Consider the following 18,140-nt stretch of genomic DNA (forward strand, 5'->3'; position numbering starts at 1 on the left):
AGAGGGGAAACGTGTAAATGAGGAATAGGAGAGGGGGTTACAAGGTTAGGATCTTGAGTTCTCAAGCTAGCCATTTGGGGTTTGAGGAGAAACTAGCTCTATTTGTATAAGTAGGAGTGTAGCCAACTGAAGATGGTCCCACAAGTAGACCATAGTAGAGGGCTGGTGAAGAAGTTTGGACTGTTCGATATAGGAGAAAAAGCGGGGATAATGTGCTATGGTTGCAGTCATAAAGCATGTTGCGCTTTCAGTGGTGTGGGAGGCACAGAAGCCAGACTGAAGGGATTTGGATTGGGATTTTTGCAAGAGGTGAGCATGGTACTGGATGGTGACAGCCTGTTCAAGGACCTTTGGAGAAGAAAGGGAGATTACATATGGTAGTTCAGAAATAGCAGGAGCTTGCCCTACATATAGCAGTGTAAGTATAGGCTTACAATTTTTGAGGAATTGTTTTCATTCATTGATGTAGAAAGATATCTTGTTATTTACTGAATTACCACATCATGCAGTAAACTTAATAAATTAAAGGCAGAGTTACAATGTGCATGCAGTGTTGGACCTAACTCCCTCTGCACCGTAATTTCTACCTTTGTGTCTTAGTCTCTTCTGTCTTTTTTTGGGCTATGCAAAATAAAATGAGTGTCAGGCACTTTTCTCTTTAAAAAAAAAAAATTAGAGCAGCAGATCTGCTGCTTTTCTTCTTCCCTTCCCCCAAGAAATTTCTTCTCCCCTTCCCCCTCCCTGCTGATTGATAATGCCTCTGCTTGTTTTTAGCCCTGATTATACTTCTGATGCTAAAATCTGATCTTAACGCTAAATGCCATGTTTCCATTGCAATCTGTTGTTCTGTAAACATGAATTCTAACAGATTATTTGGTAAATTTGCAGTAAAACCACTCTGTGTGATGTGACCATTGTTGCTGAGGATGTGGAAATTGAAGCGCATCGTATTGTCCTGGCAGCCTGCAGTCCTTATTTCTGTGCCATGTTTACAGGTACTTATCTGTCTTTTTATGTAGTTGTTAAATGCCATGTGATTTTGTAGAGGTTTTACACAAATATTCTAGAATCTGCTTTGGCCACAAGGACAGGCAGGTACTTCTTAACTCCTCGTGAGCACTTCAATTTGTCTTTGGGAATCTTGGTTTATCACATCCTATGGAATGGAGCTGGTTGTATTTGCTTGTTCAGTAATGAAAGCAAAATAATGTCCTAGAACTGATTACTGGAATTTCACAATGAGCTACCGCAGCATACCGTAAATTTACTCTGCAATGGGGTGGGGGGGCATAGTTGTCCTCAGTCCATGTGTTTCAGAATGGGAAAATCAATCAGGATTGCTGCATCTGATCACTGTCCAGTTCTTCAGGTTGGGGTGTGCACATGTCTCTATGCCAGATTAGGACAGGATTGGGTTCAGATGTAATGCCTCCTGCTATCAAACACTTGACTGATGTTGATGTCAGGGCTTTTACATGAATAAATGCCCACTTGTAGAAAATACTGGAGACATTGGCATCTGTGGAACCATACAACTACAAGGAGTCAACGCCAGGGGGAGAGAAAATAGAAGCACAATGCCACACAAGTTGTTCTCCATTGTTGAATCTCTGATCTAGCCATGCCAGTGAGGGAGGTGCTGAATGAAGGGTTGGAACCTCCTCACAGGAAGGAAGAGAAAATATATGTGTTACCCCATGATCCATCTATGAATTTGCTAGCTCAATTGAGACGCAGCAGTGGCAGATGTCAAGGCCCCACATTGAGTTTTGTTTTAAGATTTTCTGCTGTCCTTTTCCCACTGGGATATTGTTTCACAAGCACTGACAACCGCCTGTACCTTGCCCGAGTGGTCATTCTGCCCTGTGTCATCTTAGAATGGTCAGTGTGGACAGTATTACGGCCATGTGGTGAGGGGTGTGGGTGGTTCCCACTGTTCTACTCCCAACTGATTGCAGCAAGTGTTATTGTTATTAGGGTTTTAACCCCTTTGTGTATTTGTCAAATAAAGAGTCAGGGACAGGTTTTCTTGTGGGTTTAAAACAGAAGATTAATTATTTATTGAGCAATATGCCTTCTCCTGAAATTGTCCCAACTGCACCCACTCACTCATTCACTCACGCACACAAGAAGAGACAGATAGAGAGGAAAAGGGGTAAGTGGTTTTAAGTGATGTGGAGTTTTGGGGTTCATGGTAAACCTGTTAAATTCTCTCGAAGGTCAAGTTCTGATTGGTCATAAGCCTGAGGTGTTTATAGATTTCTCTCTTGGTTGGAAGTTCTGTCTGAAGACAGAAGATCACTTCTAGCTCACTGCTGCTTAAGTTGAAAATGTAGAATTCGCAGCAGGGCGCCTTCCCTTTTGGCTTGCTGGATTTTCTCCCAGCTGGACAAGCTTCTTCCTGGGTCTCCCCCCTCTCTCTCTTCAGGGTACTACCTTTAAAGCTCAAAAATGGTTTCACACCTTTACCTCTGTTGGGAGACATAGATCATTCCTGGTGTGACCAACAATGACTAGGATGTGGCTACTTTATACTTTCTTTGTTTCAGAAGATCCCATTCAATTCAAAAATATCTCTTGATGGGTTTAGGATGGGTGTAATTGACACCTCTTAGCTTTGAATGTATTCTTTTGTCCTTGCCAGACAGTTTGAATATATAAAACTATGTCTTTTGACCTTCAGCTGCTTTTTGTTTTAGCACATTTTTCAATTTTTTTAAAAGTCAATTTTTATAACTCTTCAGGTTGAGTTCTTGGAGTTTCAGTCGCTGCATTTTACATGAGCGTCACAACAGGTTGTTCAGCAGTGGAAGTATCACATTTGTGCCTCATTACGAAGGTGATTTTCGCCTCTCCTTCACTCAGTTGTGAGATCCATTTGTGAAATCCTTGCCATCTTCACAGCTGAGATCAATAAATTTAGAATTGTCCAGGAGTGGAACTGAAGCTTTTCTGATTAAATGGTGCAGTACTGTACCGTTGGGTCTCTTTGACCATTGATTGATCAGGGAAGCACCTTGTGATGAAGCAAAAAACATCAGGATGCCTTAAAGACATACTTGTACTTTTTTTCCCCCTTCCTTTCATTATCTCAGCCTGTCACACATCTCTGTGCCTCATTAAAAAGGGTAAATCTGATTCTCTATATTGGTCCATGGAAATCACATGACCCTGCAAATAGGGACACCTGGATTTATTTTGAGTAACCGGAGCTGCTGTTTTGTTTCATCTCTTCCTGGTCTTGCTTCTATTTCAACCTCAATGGATTGTAGCCATATATTTCGACTCCTCAGAAGCACTTTGCCTGTTCTCGCTTTCCCCTTGTGTGATGTGAATTGCAAAGGGATGGGGACTTGAAGCTTCTTTAATCTCACCTCGTTTCCAGGTGCCTGCCTATAAAGCTTCCAGGAACTACTCCAGGATCTCCCCATCCCACTCCCAAATCCCTTCCCAAGATAGACAAGACTCTCATGCTCTGGCTATGCTCCTGATGCACTGGTCCTCCCAGAGGGCTCTAACTAAATCATTTGGAGTTGGGTTGTGGCCATTGGGAGTTATCTGAGAGCTGAGAAGGCCTGCATCTGAGCAGGTTCAGGACTTCTGAGCAATAGCAATGGAGATTTGCCAATTTATATGTAGTTCACTGTGCATTAGGATTCAATGGTGAAGAATGATCTGTCAAAATAAGCAGATTTAGTATAATCTTTTTCCTTTACTTAGATCTTTGCCAATGTTTACTTAAAGATTTCCATGCAGCACTAATTCTCGCACTAAGTGGTACTCAACCGAAATGGGTCTGAAACGGAATATAATCTGTAATCTAGGCTGAAGCTCTCGTGCAGTGCTGAGAGCATGCTACATTGTCAGAGGTGCTGTCCTTTTTCTTGTATTCTGACAAAAGATTATTGATGTGAAATGCTAACCCTACCTTCCTCTCCCCACAGTTTCTGCCTCGCTTGCTGAGATTTTCCAGCATTTTCTATTTTTATTTCTCAAAATCGGAATTGCTTTATCATTGTAGGTGCAAACATACAAAAAGCTGGTCAGAAACAGACTGTTTACTCCACTGAGCCTGTCCAAACAGTCACAAAGCAGCTAAGTATCAAGGTCCCTTGTGTTCCCTCTCTAGGAGAGGCAATATATCATGTTTAACAAAAGCTCCAAGGCAACTTCAAGGAAAGAGAATCTGGGAAATTCTTCTCTGACCCCCTAAGGCGATCAAACTGAGTTCAGGAGGTTACCATGACCATGAGACACATACCCAACCTCCATCTGCGTTTTGTACATAGTGACATTAGCCACAGCAAGGAACTCATTTGGCTCCTTTTTTGAATTGTTGCAGCAAATCTGCATTCGCCATATGAGCCAGTATCTTATTCCAAGTGTCGATAACCCTCTATAAACTACCTAACACTTAATCTAGTTCTATGCTTAGGTATTTAAATGCATGATCCTCATTTTTCCTAACCTATCTAGTTCAAATAGTCTGTCCATGCAGACGCAGTCTAGTTCTTTCATCATTTTAAATACTTCAAGTAAATTACCCAAAGTCTATGCTTTTCTTGTATTAAAAGACCCAGCTCTCAGCCTATTATGATAACTTTTAAACTAGGGATCATTCTTGTGGCCGTGCTTTGAACCTTCTCCACTGAGACTCTTGGCTGAAGTCCAAATGACCATGAAAAATGCTTAAAAGCAAAATACTACAGATGCTGGGAATCTGAAATGAAAACAGAAAATGCTGGAAATACTCAGCAGGTCTGGCAGCATCTGTGGAGAGAGAAATAGAGTTAACGTTTCAAGTCTGATGAAAGGTCATCGACCTGGAATTAAAAAATGTGCATCCAGTTTGGAGACTACTCAAGATGCAAAATTATACTCTAGTTGAGAGGACAGATTTGCCAACTACTTCCCATCAAGCTGAATTCCAATGTGTCAGTGGCTTCTTGTTTACTCAGTGGATCAAGCTACTTTCAATTCACCGTCATTAGATTGAATTCTGATGCAACAGAGGATGATTTTTCCTTTTTTTTTATGGAGTTATACCAAATGCACTAAATCCACTGCTAACTTTCACCTATGGACTGCAGTAAATTAAAAAATCTTGCAGGCTTTCCTGTGTATCATGTTGCTGAATGATTGAATAATTATATGATCAGTTAGAGCTGAAAATTGGCCATTTTCTTTGCAGTTTCCAGAAATTCTGACCGTAGTATTCCATTTCTTGCTAAACCTATTCTGTGTTATTACAAGGTTTTTATTTTTGTATTAAAAACTTAGAATTCTGTGTGTTTTAAAAAAACTGAAAAGGGATTTTTCAGTGGGCGTTGACACCTGCAAATAGCTGAAATTTTTGGATGTTTTGAAAGGAAGCTGAATTTGTATACAAGGACCAAAAAGCAGGCAATTTCAAGGAAACCAGCAAGGGGTTTGACCTCCTCAGAGCATACCTTGAATGATAAAGGATACTCTATGTCTGGACATGTGACCTGTTTAGGAAGGTTTTGTTTCACTTTTGTTACGACCAAGGTGGGAGTAATGCACTGTTAATTCAGTCCCACTACTCCACAGGTCACAGCATATTAGTAAAGTTTCCCACCTACTGGAAAACAGCCAAATTATACACTTTATTTATTCCCCAGAATAAAGCATGCCAAACCAGGTCTCTTTAAACAACAACAAAATTAACTATTTGTTAATAAACCTAGTTTTGAAATGATGATGAGATAGATCTATATCTATGAAAAGATTTTCCACTCCTTATTCCTAACCCTCATGCATACACATACATTCATAAACAAAAGGTTAACCAGTTTTAAAAGATGTTTTAAATTACAACTGTTAGGAATAATATAACTGGGTAACTTCTGGTAGGATATTTCTGGATTAGTGAGGTGTCCCAGAGTCAAGTAGTTGGATGCCACTCGGAAGTCTCTCCAGGTGAAATTAATGAATAGTCTGTGATGGGTAGGTGTTCAAGGCAATTCGTCTGCAGCAGGTGTCACAGTTCTTTCAGCAAAAGGTTGTAGCAACAGGTCTACTTAAATTTTAAAGTAGCAGTCTATCAGTAGAAATTTTCTTGAGATTTCAGGATCTCCCAAAAACACAAAAGGCAACAGGACTCGCTCTTGAGGCAGAGATTTTCCAGAGACTGGAGGCAATAGGAATTTGCTACCTTTAACAATGTAGTCTTCCTCTCAGCAAAGGAGCCTTTCTCCACAGAGAGCAGCAACTCCTCTTTCTCTGGGTCTTTTCCTCTCCAGGGGTCTTTTTCACTCTCCAGGCAGAACACAGCCCAACTCAAATGCAAGATTCCTTTTTTTTTTACAAGAGAGACAAGCCTTCCTTTCAGGGAGAGGTCTTGTCTGCAAACACAGGTCTCCAGCAGCAACTGGCTTTTTTCTGGTTGCTTGGATACAAGTTTTAGAGTCTGCACTTCAAACACCATGTGTTAGCATTCAGTGCTTATCGAAAAACTCCTTCTCCCAGTTTTTAAAGGCACACAGATCTCTTAGTTTACAAAACAACAAAACTCTTGTGACACATTGGACCCTTTAAAAAGCCAGTGAGTTGGACAAAGAACAGGCATTTGAAATTTGGGTTTTGACCTGCTTGGAGATCAGAGAGGAAGACTCAGAAAAAGCTTTACCTCTCTCTGTAATGGAATCCTGCATCCCTTGAGAAGAAACTTTTTATTTCAAAGGTGGTAGATTCCTATTGCCTCCTGTCTCTGAAGAATTCCTGCTCAAGTATGGTTCCTGTTGCCTCCTGTGTTTTAAGAAATCCTGAAATCTGAAGAAATCTTCTACTGCTATCATGCTGCTGTAAAACCCAAGAAGACCTGTTACTACACCCCTAATGAACGACCTATGTGAAGCCTGGTGCAGTCGAATTGCCTTGAACGCCATCACAGACTGTTCATCAATCTCACCTGGAGAGACTTCGAGTGCAATCTGATTATTTGACTCTGGGATACCTCACCAAACCGAAGAACTTCCTACCAGATTGTGACAACCTAAGTTATTTTATTATTCCTGTTAAACAGCTGTAAACCAAAACATCCTTTTCCCCCAGTTAACTGTTTTTTTTTTAATGTATGTGTGTGTGCATGAGGGCTAGGGAAATAAGGAGCTTTTCGTATATAGAGTTATCTCATTATTAGTTAAGGCTTGTTTTTATAATAAATTGTTAATTTTGTTGTTGATTAAAGAAACCTGGTTGGTGAGCTTTTTACTGAGGCACAAATAGAGTACGTAATTGGGAGTTTTTCGGTAGGTGGGAAAATGTATTGATATACTGTGACCTGTGGAGAAGTGGGACTGAATTAGCAAAGCACTCCTCCCGCCTCGGTCGTAACCGGGTTTATCCATATTAAGCTGCATTCTGCTATTGATAATAGATTTGGGTAATGATATGTGGTGGGTGATAACTGAATAAAAGCAAATGTGAAAATTGATAAACACTAAATGCTTTTCTAATCAAACTGAAAATAATTTTAGACTTCATTAGTAGCATAGATGTAAAAGCCTGTTCGCATCCTGTGATTAAAATCTCGATGGTGATAGAAAGTATAGATAGTGCAGGGAAAACTAATTATGATGTATTTGAATACAAGATGCATTTTTTTCTCTTTGTTACCCTTCCAGTTCTCCTTTGTCCACCTGCCTTTTTCCTCGGACTTGCTGCAGTGTGATGAAAAATCCTGGCCCGTCCACTGCCAGCTGGAGTGTAATTTTGCACCCTGTATCTCTAAATTGGATCCACATTTATTGTGGTTTGATTAGGACTTCTGCCAAGAATCCATCAATAGTGCCCAGCACTCTTGCCAGTCAAGTATTGGGTCATTGCTAATACCAGTACTGATGTTCAAAGACTAAAGTATGAATAAATGCTGCAGTTACAAGGTGTCTTTGAGTCTCACGACTATTTGTAAAAATTCCTTGCTGCTTACCTAACTTCACAAAAAAAGAATGCATATATATATATGGTGTTTTATACAACATGCCCTTTTTTGTGTTTCATGCTGATAATTAGTTAATGCAATTTCATTAGTAATGCATTCCAAATTTTTACAGTGCAGATTCAAGGTTTTCAAATTTTTGAGTCTGGATTGTAAGGCAATTGATTAGCTACCTGAATTTTTGAAAGGTTCACTTATGTCCCTGCAGTGCCACAGCATGTTAATGCATTGACAGAATTTAGGATACAGAAGTTCCTCTGTAATTTTCCCACCCAAGAGTCCTCAATCTCAGCTGGACCAAATTTACTTGTGCCACATTTGGACACCTCCTTGTGATTCGCTTGGGAGCAACAGTGACTAATACCTTTGACTTGGTTTCCTACTCTGCCTTTCCCTTTCTGATACTAAGCCACATACTGTAGACCAGGATGTTTTAAAGATTATGGTGTTGTGCTAAGTTGATCTCGGTCTAGAGTGGTGGAGTGGTACTACTGGTTATGCGTTTTTGGGCTTGGAAGGTTGTTAAAAACAGGCAGGTTCTTGATGCTGCTTGATAATTCCATGGCTGCTGCTGTAAAATGGGTCAATGGATGAGGATATAATCAGAGTTGGTTGTAATGCCTGTTGATCTTTGTTGTCCAGATTTAACCATACGTTGGCGACTTAGGAGAAGTGTCAGAAGATGGCAAGTATCAATGAGTGTCTTCAAGACAAGAGGGAGATCAAAACATTTCAAGGCATTTTTAGGTGGATTATTTTATACATTAAAGCAATTGCAGTTTCTGACTTGAATATATTCAAATTGGATAGCAGTAGATTATTTTGTCAGTGGTGAACAGAAGGTTTTGACAGATTGGTTGTGCGCCTGTGGTGTATCCTCATGCGGCTTGAAATTGAGCTTCCTTTTTCTGCCTGACTGATGACACAGATTCAGACCACAGCTTGGTCAACAGCTTCCCCTACTACTTCACTGAAACACCATGGACTGCATTTTAAAAGTCCACCGCCGAAGTAGACAGCGGATGTAAAACAAATGCGGCCCGTGTGCACGGGCGCCACGTCATGGAGCCGCTGCAATTTCAAACATGGCGACTCATTTGCATGGCCGTGGCGCCCGCCCCCCACGATGATGTGGAGGGGGCGGGCAAGCCATCGCCGGCAACGGTTCCCAGGCGCTGACGCCATTTTTAAAGGGCTTACAGCCCTCAATGGAGATTTTAAAATTAAAGGGCCAAATCAGTTCAGTTCACAAAAAACAGAATTAAGTTACCGTTAAATTCATTTCTCCTCCCCCCACCCACACCCCTCCCCCCACAATGGCATTTCAAAACATTCCTGCCCTTTTCCCCCCTGGAATTTGTTTATTAAGAATTTGACCTTCGCTCCCCCCCCACCGAACAACCTGCAGTGATATCACCCCACTCCCCTCCCCACGCCCCCGGCACAGAGAAACAATCATCCTCCCCCGTTCTCACAGGGGTCACGCTATGTTTCCTTGAATGAGGATTCGAAGGCGTGGCATTGTCGGCCACCCAAATGATGATCGGTGCAGTGATTGAGGGGGCAACAGGACCCTCATTAAATCAGGCATATAAATGAGCTTACATATTGAAATGGGGGTCCCGTCGCTGAGTGGCGAGGCGGCCGGCATGGGGCCTGTTGCCATCGGGGTCAGTGGCGGGCCTCTGCTGCACTGATCTTCATTGCCCCCCGCCAATGTTCCCAATGGCAGAAGGGCTTTAAAATCCTGCCCCATGTCTCTTTCACCTGCTACTTCACTGGACTTTTGTAAATCCACTGCACCTGACTTTTTTCAAGGTGATATTTGAGAGAATGGTGACACAGATGAATAAGGCCATTTTAAAAAAAGCAAACCAAACACTCTGGTTTATTTCTGGAGAGCTAGAATTGAAAAGTAGAGAAGTTATGCTAAGCCTGCATCAAACCTTGGTTAGACACGCTTGGAATACGGTTTACAGTTCTGATTGCCATATTGTTAAAAGGATGTAAAGATTCTGCAGAGGATTTACAAGGATGATGTCAGAAATGAGAGATCAAACCTATCAGGAAATATAACAGGCTGGTTTACTCTTCTCTTAAAGAGTAAACCACACTAAGGTCTTCAGTGTGTTTCCACTTGTTAGGAACAACAAAAACTAGAGGCCATCAATATAAGATATTCACCAAGAAATCAAAGAGGGAATTCAGAAGAGTTTTTTAGCCAGAGAGCGATGAAGATTTGCTATTATGAAGTGATTGAGGTGAATTGTACAGATGCCTCTAAGGGGTGGCTAGATAAGCATATGAGGAAGAAAGGATAGCGGGTTATGCTGATAGAATCAGATGAGGAAGGATGGGACAGAGGATCAGGTGGAGCAATAACGTTGGAATGGACTGGTTGGGCTGAAGGGCCTGATTCTGTGCTACTTATTCTATGTAATTCTCAATAAAATGGAAGATACAGTTGACTTGAAGATGGACTGACTTATGTATTTGTGGAAATCTCGGTTGAATTAGATATCTTACTCAACATTCTGCACAAGTTTCAGTCTAATGATTTGAACTTTTGAGCATAACTTAGTTAAGGTGTGTTGTCTGCGACAAACGACATTGCCTTTACAATTAATGTAATTTTGTTTTTTCTTTTGCAGGAGACATGGCTGAAAGTAAAGCAAAGAAAGTTGAGATAAAAGACATAGATGGACATACATTAAGTAAACTAATAGATTACATATACACTGCTGAAGTAGAGGTCACTGAAGACAATGTGCAGGTAAAGTATGCATCTGTGTTGCCAGGAAACAGTTTAAAGCAGTCATTTAACTCAAATGTTGACCTTTTAAACTATTGAACTTGGGCACTGAACTAAAATGGAGTCCAGCAGGGCATATGGCTGCCAGATATATTTTGGAATCACTGTCTCTATTAATCTTGTAGAAATCTTTATTTGTGTTCTCTTCCCTTATTTTACAAAATCTCCATTGCGTCAGAGATAATGGATGAAAACAAAGTTTGAAAATCTTGTTACGGCCAAGTGAGGAGGGGGTCTCAGGTTCCCCTTTCGCCCCTTCTCTGGTTTGACCGCAGCAGAGTTTATCCTTTTCTAACACAGTGGATGAATTTACCACCTCGGTGAGTTCTTGCTCCTGTTCCTCTAATGTAAATGCAAAAGAACCAATCAGATATGTTTTCTTGAGTTTAAACAAGAAAGATGTAAGTTTATTACTCTTAACATACTAAACTGGTTAAAACTACTAAAAATATACTACCCATTCATGCACACATTCACACGAAAGTCACACACTCACAAATAGATTACAGAGGGAAAACAGCTTTGATGGTTGGAGTAGAGTCTGGAATAAATGGAATTTAAATACAGTTTCAAATCTCAGGTCCTCAGCTGAAGTGTATTCCTGAAGTCCTTGCTGGGCCACGTGCAAGGTTGTGAGCTTGCTTTTCTCAGGGCTCCTGAAACTACAAGAGTGGTTTGATCCTTGTCCTCTAGTGCTGGCGTGGTGGTCTGCAGGCTTGAGGGGCTTTACCAGTTGCAGCCAGGTCTTATCTTGATTTTTACTGGGGAGAGAGAGCTGCTTTGTTGATGACTTTTCTGTTACTACTGTCTGCTTTCTGTGTGGCAAAGCTTACAGAGCTGCGCGGGCAGTCACGTGACATTATCAAGCCCCTTTGTTGTTTTAATTTTTTTTATTCATTCATGGGATGTGGGCGTCGCTGGCTAGGCCAGCATTTATTGCCTATCCCTAATTGCCCTTGAGAAGGTGGTGGTGAGCTGCTTTCTTGAACCGCTGCAGTCCATGTGAGATAGGGGCACCCACTGTGCTGTTAGGAAGGGAGTTCCAGGATTTTGACCCAGCGACAGTGAAGGAATGACGATATAGTTCCAAGTCAGGATGGTGTGTGACTTGGAGGGGAACTTGCAGGTGGTCGTGTTCCCATGCATTTGCTGCCCTTCTCCTTCTAGTTGGTAGAGGTCGCAGGTTTGGAAGGTGCTGTCTAAGGAGCCTTGGTGCGTTGCTGCAGTGCATCTTGTAGATGGTACACACTGCTGCCACTGTGCGTCGGTGGTGGAGGGAGTGAATGTTTTTGGATGGGGTGCCAATGAGGTCTTTGTGGAATCTTCTCTGAGATTCAAGGCACCACACCTCAAGCTGTGCAGTCACACTTTGGGGGGGTTGACTCTTTCAAAGTCAATGGGTGTAGATGGCCCCCGATAACAGTGCTGATAAGGCCGTTCCAGGTAATTTAATCAGAGAGCATCCCATCGTTCTGGCTAGGTTGAGCCAGTCGCGTTGTCTCCAGTCTGATCTTTTGGTGTTTCAAATGTAAATTTCAGTGCCATCTTGGCTGCCAGTTTTTTTTTTAAGTTACTTGTAAGAATTCCCAGTAAAAGTCTAATGCAAGGTTTCAACCAATGAAATTAATATTTCCCATTTGGCATATAGGGTTTTCATGACAATCTGTTTAATGCATGTATGAGTAACTGCTGGAGTACAAATCTGCCAAGAAAGAATTTGGGCCAAAACTTTTCAGTCCTTCCAGCACATTTCTGTCGCAACTCCAGTGTAAGTATGTCGAATTAGACTGGGATTGTACTGTGTTGGGAAAAGGGTGGAGCCTCCACTTGTTCTTTACAAATCCAGTGGCCTGAAAATGATGAGGCCAGGGGCAGGAAGTCCCAATGTCAGAGTTCCCTTGATCCCACCCCTTTCAGTTGGTGGGAGCTGGCAAGCATGTTGAGAAAAGTCACATCTGCCTGCCAAAGGACACTTGTGGGCCTCGCTGAGAGAGTGCAGGTAGAATTGCCAACCCTCCCGAGTTATGCTGGAGGCTCCAGGAATTAAAGAATAATCTCCAGACACTGCTGCAAGTAAATCCAGCAGAAAAACCATAAGGGTGTCTTTTTTTTTAAGTGTGCATTTTTTGGCTCCCTTAACCCCCCCCCCACCCACCTTCCCAATTTTTTTGAACATTTTTGTTTTAGATTGGAGATGGGTAAAAAGACAGTCAAGAATCATCCTATTGGGTATTGAAGAGCCTGTTCGCTGTCCTGGCGTTGGAATGCAGTGGTTTGCGCGGGTGGACTTGTCAGGAGACCAATGACGGGAGTATGGGGGTGGGATTGGCTGTTTGGAGGCAGGAGGTCATGTGATAACCGCTCCAGGGCTATGTCCAACCCTAGGTTCCAACCCAGGGCTATGTCCAATCCAGGGCGGCACAGTGGCGCAGTGGTTAGCATCGCAGCCTCACAGCTCCAGCGACCCGGGTTCAATTCTGGGTACTGCCTGTGTGGAGTTTGCAAGTTCTCCCTGTGTCTGCGTGGGTTTCCTCCGGGTGCTCCGGTTTCCTCCCACATGCCAAAGACTTGCAGGGTGATAGGTTAATTGGCCATTATAAATTGCTCCTAGTATAGGTAGGTGGTAGGGAAATATAGGGACAGGTGGGGATGTGGTAGGAATATGGAATTAGTGTAGGATTAGTATAAATGGGTGGTTGATGGTCGGCATAGACTCGGTGGGCCGAAGGGCCTGTTTCAGTGCCGTATCTCTAAACTGAACTAAACTAAACTAGGTTCAGGCTACTATCCTGTCATGGACCTCTTAGGAGGACTTCTAAAAAATATTTCTGTCTTACAAAAGGGCCACTGAAAGCACAACTGTTCTTTCCAGGAGGGGGAAGGTCGACGCTGTCCCCTGCCACAAACATAGTAGCAGTTGCTGAATTTTTTGACATATTGGGGGAGGTAGGCACTCAAAATGCACCCCAGGTGCACCCCAAGTGCTGTAATGATCCGTCATCAGCACATGAAAGAGGGAACCTTCCCCTGAGCATGGAAAGTAAGCGAGTGACAAAGTTCCTGGTAGTTGTGATTTCAGCGTAATTACCAGGATCACAGACCTGCAGATTTTCAGGCTTTCTATTATTTCTGTACAGTGCACGGGTATGGGCTAAAGCAGATGCGATACTTCATTCAAAAGTGAGTGAGCAATTTCCTAAAAGAATGCATCATCAGAATAAATGGGCACAATTCTAGAAAGTAGTAGAGCTTCAGGCATTGGAAAAAAAATCTTCACCTAGAGTTGAATTATGATTTAGATCTGGACATTTCACACCTTATAAATCCCTTGAAGACTGCATAACGGAAGCTCTCACTAACTTTAAAAGATTACATTTGTTTATTTTGTAATTTTATATTCCCATTAATATCAGTGGTGTTAGTTCTGACAAGTCACACAAGAGGTTGGGAGAGTGAGTGTACAGACTGTTTGGGTCACTTAGTGCTGTCTATGTGTATAACAACAATTTGCGTTTATGTAATGTCGTTAATGTAGTATAACATCCTAAAGCACTTCACAGGAGCATTATCAAATAAAATTTGAAACCGAGCCACATAAAGACAGGTGGGGTAAGTTTTAAGGAACATCTTAAAGAAGGCAGAGAGGAGGGGAGGTTTAGGGAGGGAAACCTATAAAATTCTAACTGGACTAGACAGGCTAGATGCAGGGAGGATGTTCCTGATGGCTGGGGAGTCCCGAACCAGAGGTCACAGTCTCATTATACGGGGTATGCCATTGAGAACCGAGATGAGGAGACATTTCTTCACTCAGAGGGTGGTGAACCTGTGGAATTCTCTGCCGCAGAAGGCAGTGAAGGCCAAGTCATTAAATATATTCATGAAGGAGATAGATATATTAATGCCAAAAGGATCAAGGGATATGGGGAGAAAGCGGGAACAAGGTACTGAATTAGACGATCAGTCATGCTCTTTATTGAATGGCAGAGCAGGGGCCAATAGTGGGGAGATGGAATTCAGGGATGCACAAGAGGCCAGAATTGGAGAAATGGTGAGATCTTTGAGGGTTATAGGGCTGGAGGAAGTTACAGAGATTGGGAATGGTCGGGGATAGAGAGGGATTTGAACACACTAATGAGAATTTTAAATCTGAGGCATAGTTGGACTGGGAGCTAATGTAGGTCAGCAAGCACCGGGTGATGGTAAATGGGACTTGGTATGAGTCAGGATAATGACAGCAGAATTTTGGATGAGCTGAAGTTTACAGAGGGTGGAAGATGGGTGGCCATTGGAATAATCATACCTGGAGTTAATAAAAGTGTGGATGAGGATTTTAGCAGCACTGTTGCTTCATATTGTGAGAGTGGAGGACTTAATCAGAGTGAAATTCAATGTTATTTCATCTTTTGTTTTGGGCATAATATGAAGGCAAAGGGGAGTTTTTGGCTGTGAAATTTTCGGTCTTAATCTCCAGTGCCTGATATACCCCAGAATTGTGCTGACTGCCAGTTTGGAAGTACACTACTTTTAGTAGGGCACCCACTTGAAACGGGCAATGTCCACCCTGCATGTGCAAATTGTGTGAAAATCCCCTGTATTGGCTATAGGGATCAAATGTGGAATAAGGTTGAGTAGTCTTGATCCAGTTCCTGTCGAGCATGGGCACACAGCCAAAATAGAAAAAAAAGCCAGTGTAGTGGGGATGCCCTTTTGAGTTTGGAACTGAGCATATTGTTGGTGTGTTTATCAGTGCTATACTTGACCAGGGAGTGATTGATGACAATACAGGAGGCCTGGATTGGAATGTTCCATTCAATAGTACAACCTCCTCATCTTGAACGGGAAATTCACAAACTTAAAAAGCCATTTTGAAACATACTTTGCTGCTCACTGATCATAGTCCCTGAGTCTATGAAGATGTTTCTTTTGCAGGTGATCTGTAATACTGGGCACTTACAGTCAGGGCTGAGTGAGTTCATATGGGTTCCAGTGCATGAGCACGTGCAGTGAAAAAATTGTATTATGTATTGCATTTTATTTCTCTCTCATTCAAGCAGTGACATTGGGCCAGATAACTCTTCATTTTTAAATGTTCAGCAATGAACGATTGAGTATTAGTTGTTGAAACTGGACAGATGCAAGTTGTGTATTATGGGGCACACAGTGGAGTACCAACATCAGCTGCAGACTGGCTATCTTGGCATTTCAATAAATCTGGGATTGTATTTGAGCCACTATCGTACAGTTTTGTGGAGTTAGTAATGCAGCACCAAGCACAAAATTATCCAACACTGGTAACATATTTATGAAGAATTTCATGGTAGAATTTTAGCATGAACTGTATGAAAATTTTTAAAATATAATAGTATGAAATCTCCAACCTGTTTTGATAAATCAGCAAATTTACCTGTTTTAAAAACTGTTCTTGCACTGAACTAATTTACTTAATGTTGAACTTGTATTAAATCTACAATTGGTCAGAATTTTGCTGGAGTCAACTACATCACAATCAGTGTATATTTTTCAAATAGTGGCTTGCACAAGTGCCAAGCCTATTTGGGAGTTACAGTTTGCAATTGTGAAACTTCATTGAAATAGCCTCTGCTTCAATCTGGTTATCCCCAGTTAGTGTTAACAATTTTTGCCAGTATAAATTAAAGACTGAACAAGCTGGTCTTGCTGACTGGTTGACAAAGAAAAAAAATTCTGTGATGCACCAGGTTTGAAACTAAAATGTTTGGAGCAATGGCAATAAAATGACTTTCTGAACTATCTTGTGCTATCACAGTAACTAGATAAAATTGAACAATTCTCGATTCTGTACATATTGTACTTCATTGCACATTGGAGTGACTACTGTAGTTGGTGAACTTGAAAGAACCTCACTATACTTATCACTGTTTGAAGATAGTGATTCTGTTTGTTTCACCTTATCTTTCTGTGCAATCCAACAACCTGAAAAATTCTTGTTTTCTTGAAATGGAAATGAAGAGTATGGAAGTTGAGTCATGTGGTTTTGCCCATAGACTGTTGTACGTTATTTTAAATAAAGGGAATCCTTTTTGAACAAAGGTGAAAGTAGGAGGCATTCGTAAGCAAGTAAAAATAGAAAATGCTGGAAATACTCGGCAGGTCAGGCGGCATCTGTGGAGAGAGAAATGGAGTTAACATTTCAGGTCAATAATTTCTCATCGTAACTGGAGAAAGTTAGAAATGTAATGGGTTTTAAGCACGTGAAAGGGGCAGGGTGGAAAAAGAACAAAAGGAAAGGTCTGTGATAAGGTTGAAGACGGGAGACATTAAATGACAAAAGAGTTGGTGGTGCAGAGCCAAAGGGAGAAGTAATGGGGCAAGTAAAACAAAAGATGTGTCTGAAGGCGTTGTGAATGGCAGAATGATGAACAGCTGCTGTTCGAAAGCAAAACCAAGAGGAAAAACAAGAGTAAGACCGAAACAGGCAAAGAAAAGGAAAGGAAACAGAATTAGAGTGGGGATTGAACTCAGTCTCGAGTCCTGGAGGCCATAAAGTGCCTAATCGAAAGATGAGTGTTGTTCCTCAAGCTTGCGTTGAGCTTCATTGGAACACTGCAGTATACTGAGGACAGAGAGGTCAAAGTGAGAGCAAGGTGGAGGGTTAAAATGACAGGCCACTGGAAGCTCGGGGTCATGCTTGTGGACTGAATGGAAGAGCTGCACAAAGCGGTTCACCCAATCTGCATTTTGTCTCCCCAGTGTAGAGCAGACTGCACTGTGAGCAGCGAATACAGTATACTAAGTTGAAAGAAATACATGTAAATTGCTGTTTCACCTGGAAGGAGAGTTTGGGGCCTTGGATAATGAGGAGAGAGGAGGTAAAAGGGCAGGTGTTGCATCTCCTGTGATTGTATGGAATGGTGCCATGTGAAGGGGACTGGGTGTTGAGGTGTGATTGTGGAGTGGACCAGGGTATCATGGAGGGAATGTTCCCTATGAAATGCTGACAGGGGAGGGGAAGATGTATTTGGTGGTCGCATCACCCTGGAGGTGATGGAAATGGCAGAGGATGATCCATTGAATACAGAGACCTGTTGGGTGGAAGATGAGGACAAGGAAAAGCCTATCGTGGTTCTGCGGAAGAGGGGAAGGGAGAAAAGCAGAAGTGCAGGAAATGGGATGGGCATGGTCGAGGGCCCTGTCAGCCATGGTGGGGAGGGGGGAGCGGAGGGGAGTCCTTGCTTGAGGGAAAAGGAAGATATATCAGAACCATTCCCTCCGCGATACCCTGGTCCAGTCTTTAATCGCCTCCCAACTCCCCATCCCCTTCCATTTACTTCCAAAGCCCCAAACAATCCTTCCAATTGCAACAGTGATTTATGTGTACTTCTTTCAATT

At 42.1% G+C, this 18,140-nt stretch overlaps 1 protein-coding gene across 13 annotated transcripts in view; it reads left to right on the plus strand.

The window, feature by feature from the left end:
- Positions 1 to 18,140, plus strand: part of LOC137375917 (kelch-like protein 3) — a 193,687-nt gene that overhangs the window by 36,579 nt on the left and 138,968 nt on the right. For 10 of the 13 annotated variants that reach the window (XM_068043609.1, XM_068043599.1, XM_068043612.1 and 7 more), the window contains 3 exons: positions 889 to 995; positions 8,603 to 8,707; positions 10,612 to 10,733. In XM_068043609.1, coding sequence (XP_067899710.1) covers positions 889 to 995; positions 8,603 to 8,707; positions 10,612 to 10,733 — 334 coding nt within the window. The remainder of the gene's footprint in view (positions 1 to 888; positions 996 to 8,602; positions 8,708 to 10,611; positions 10,734 to 18,140) is intronic. The other 3 variants (XM_068043604.1, XM_068043610.1, XM_068043611.1) reach the window with 1 other exon arrangement.

Source organism: Heterodontus francisci, chromosome 12, assembly GCF_036365525.1.
Source record: "Heterodontus francisci isolate sHetFra1 chromosome 12, sHetFra1.hap1, whole genome shotgun sequence".
Lineage (NCBI taxonomy): Eukaryota > Metazoa > Chordata > Chondrichthyes > Heterodontiformes > Heterodontidae > Heterodontus > Heterodontus francisci.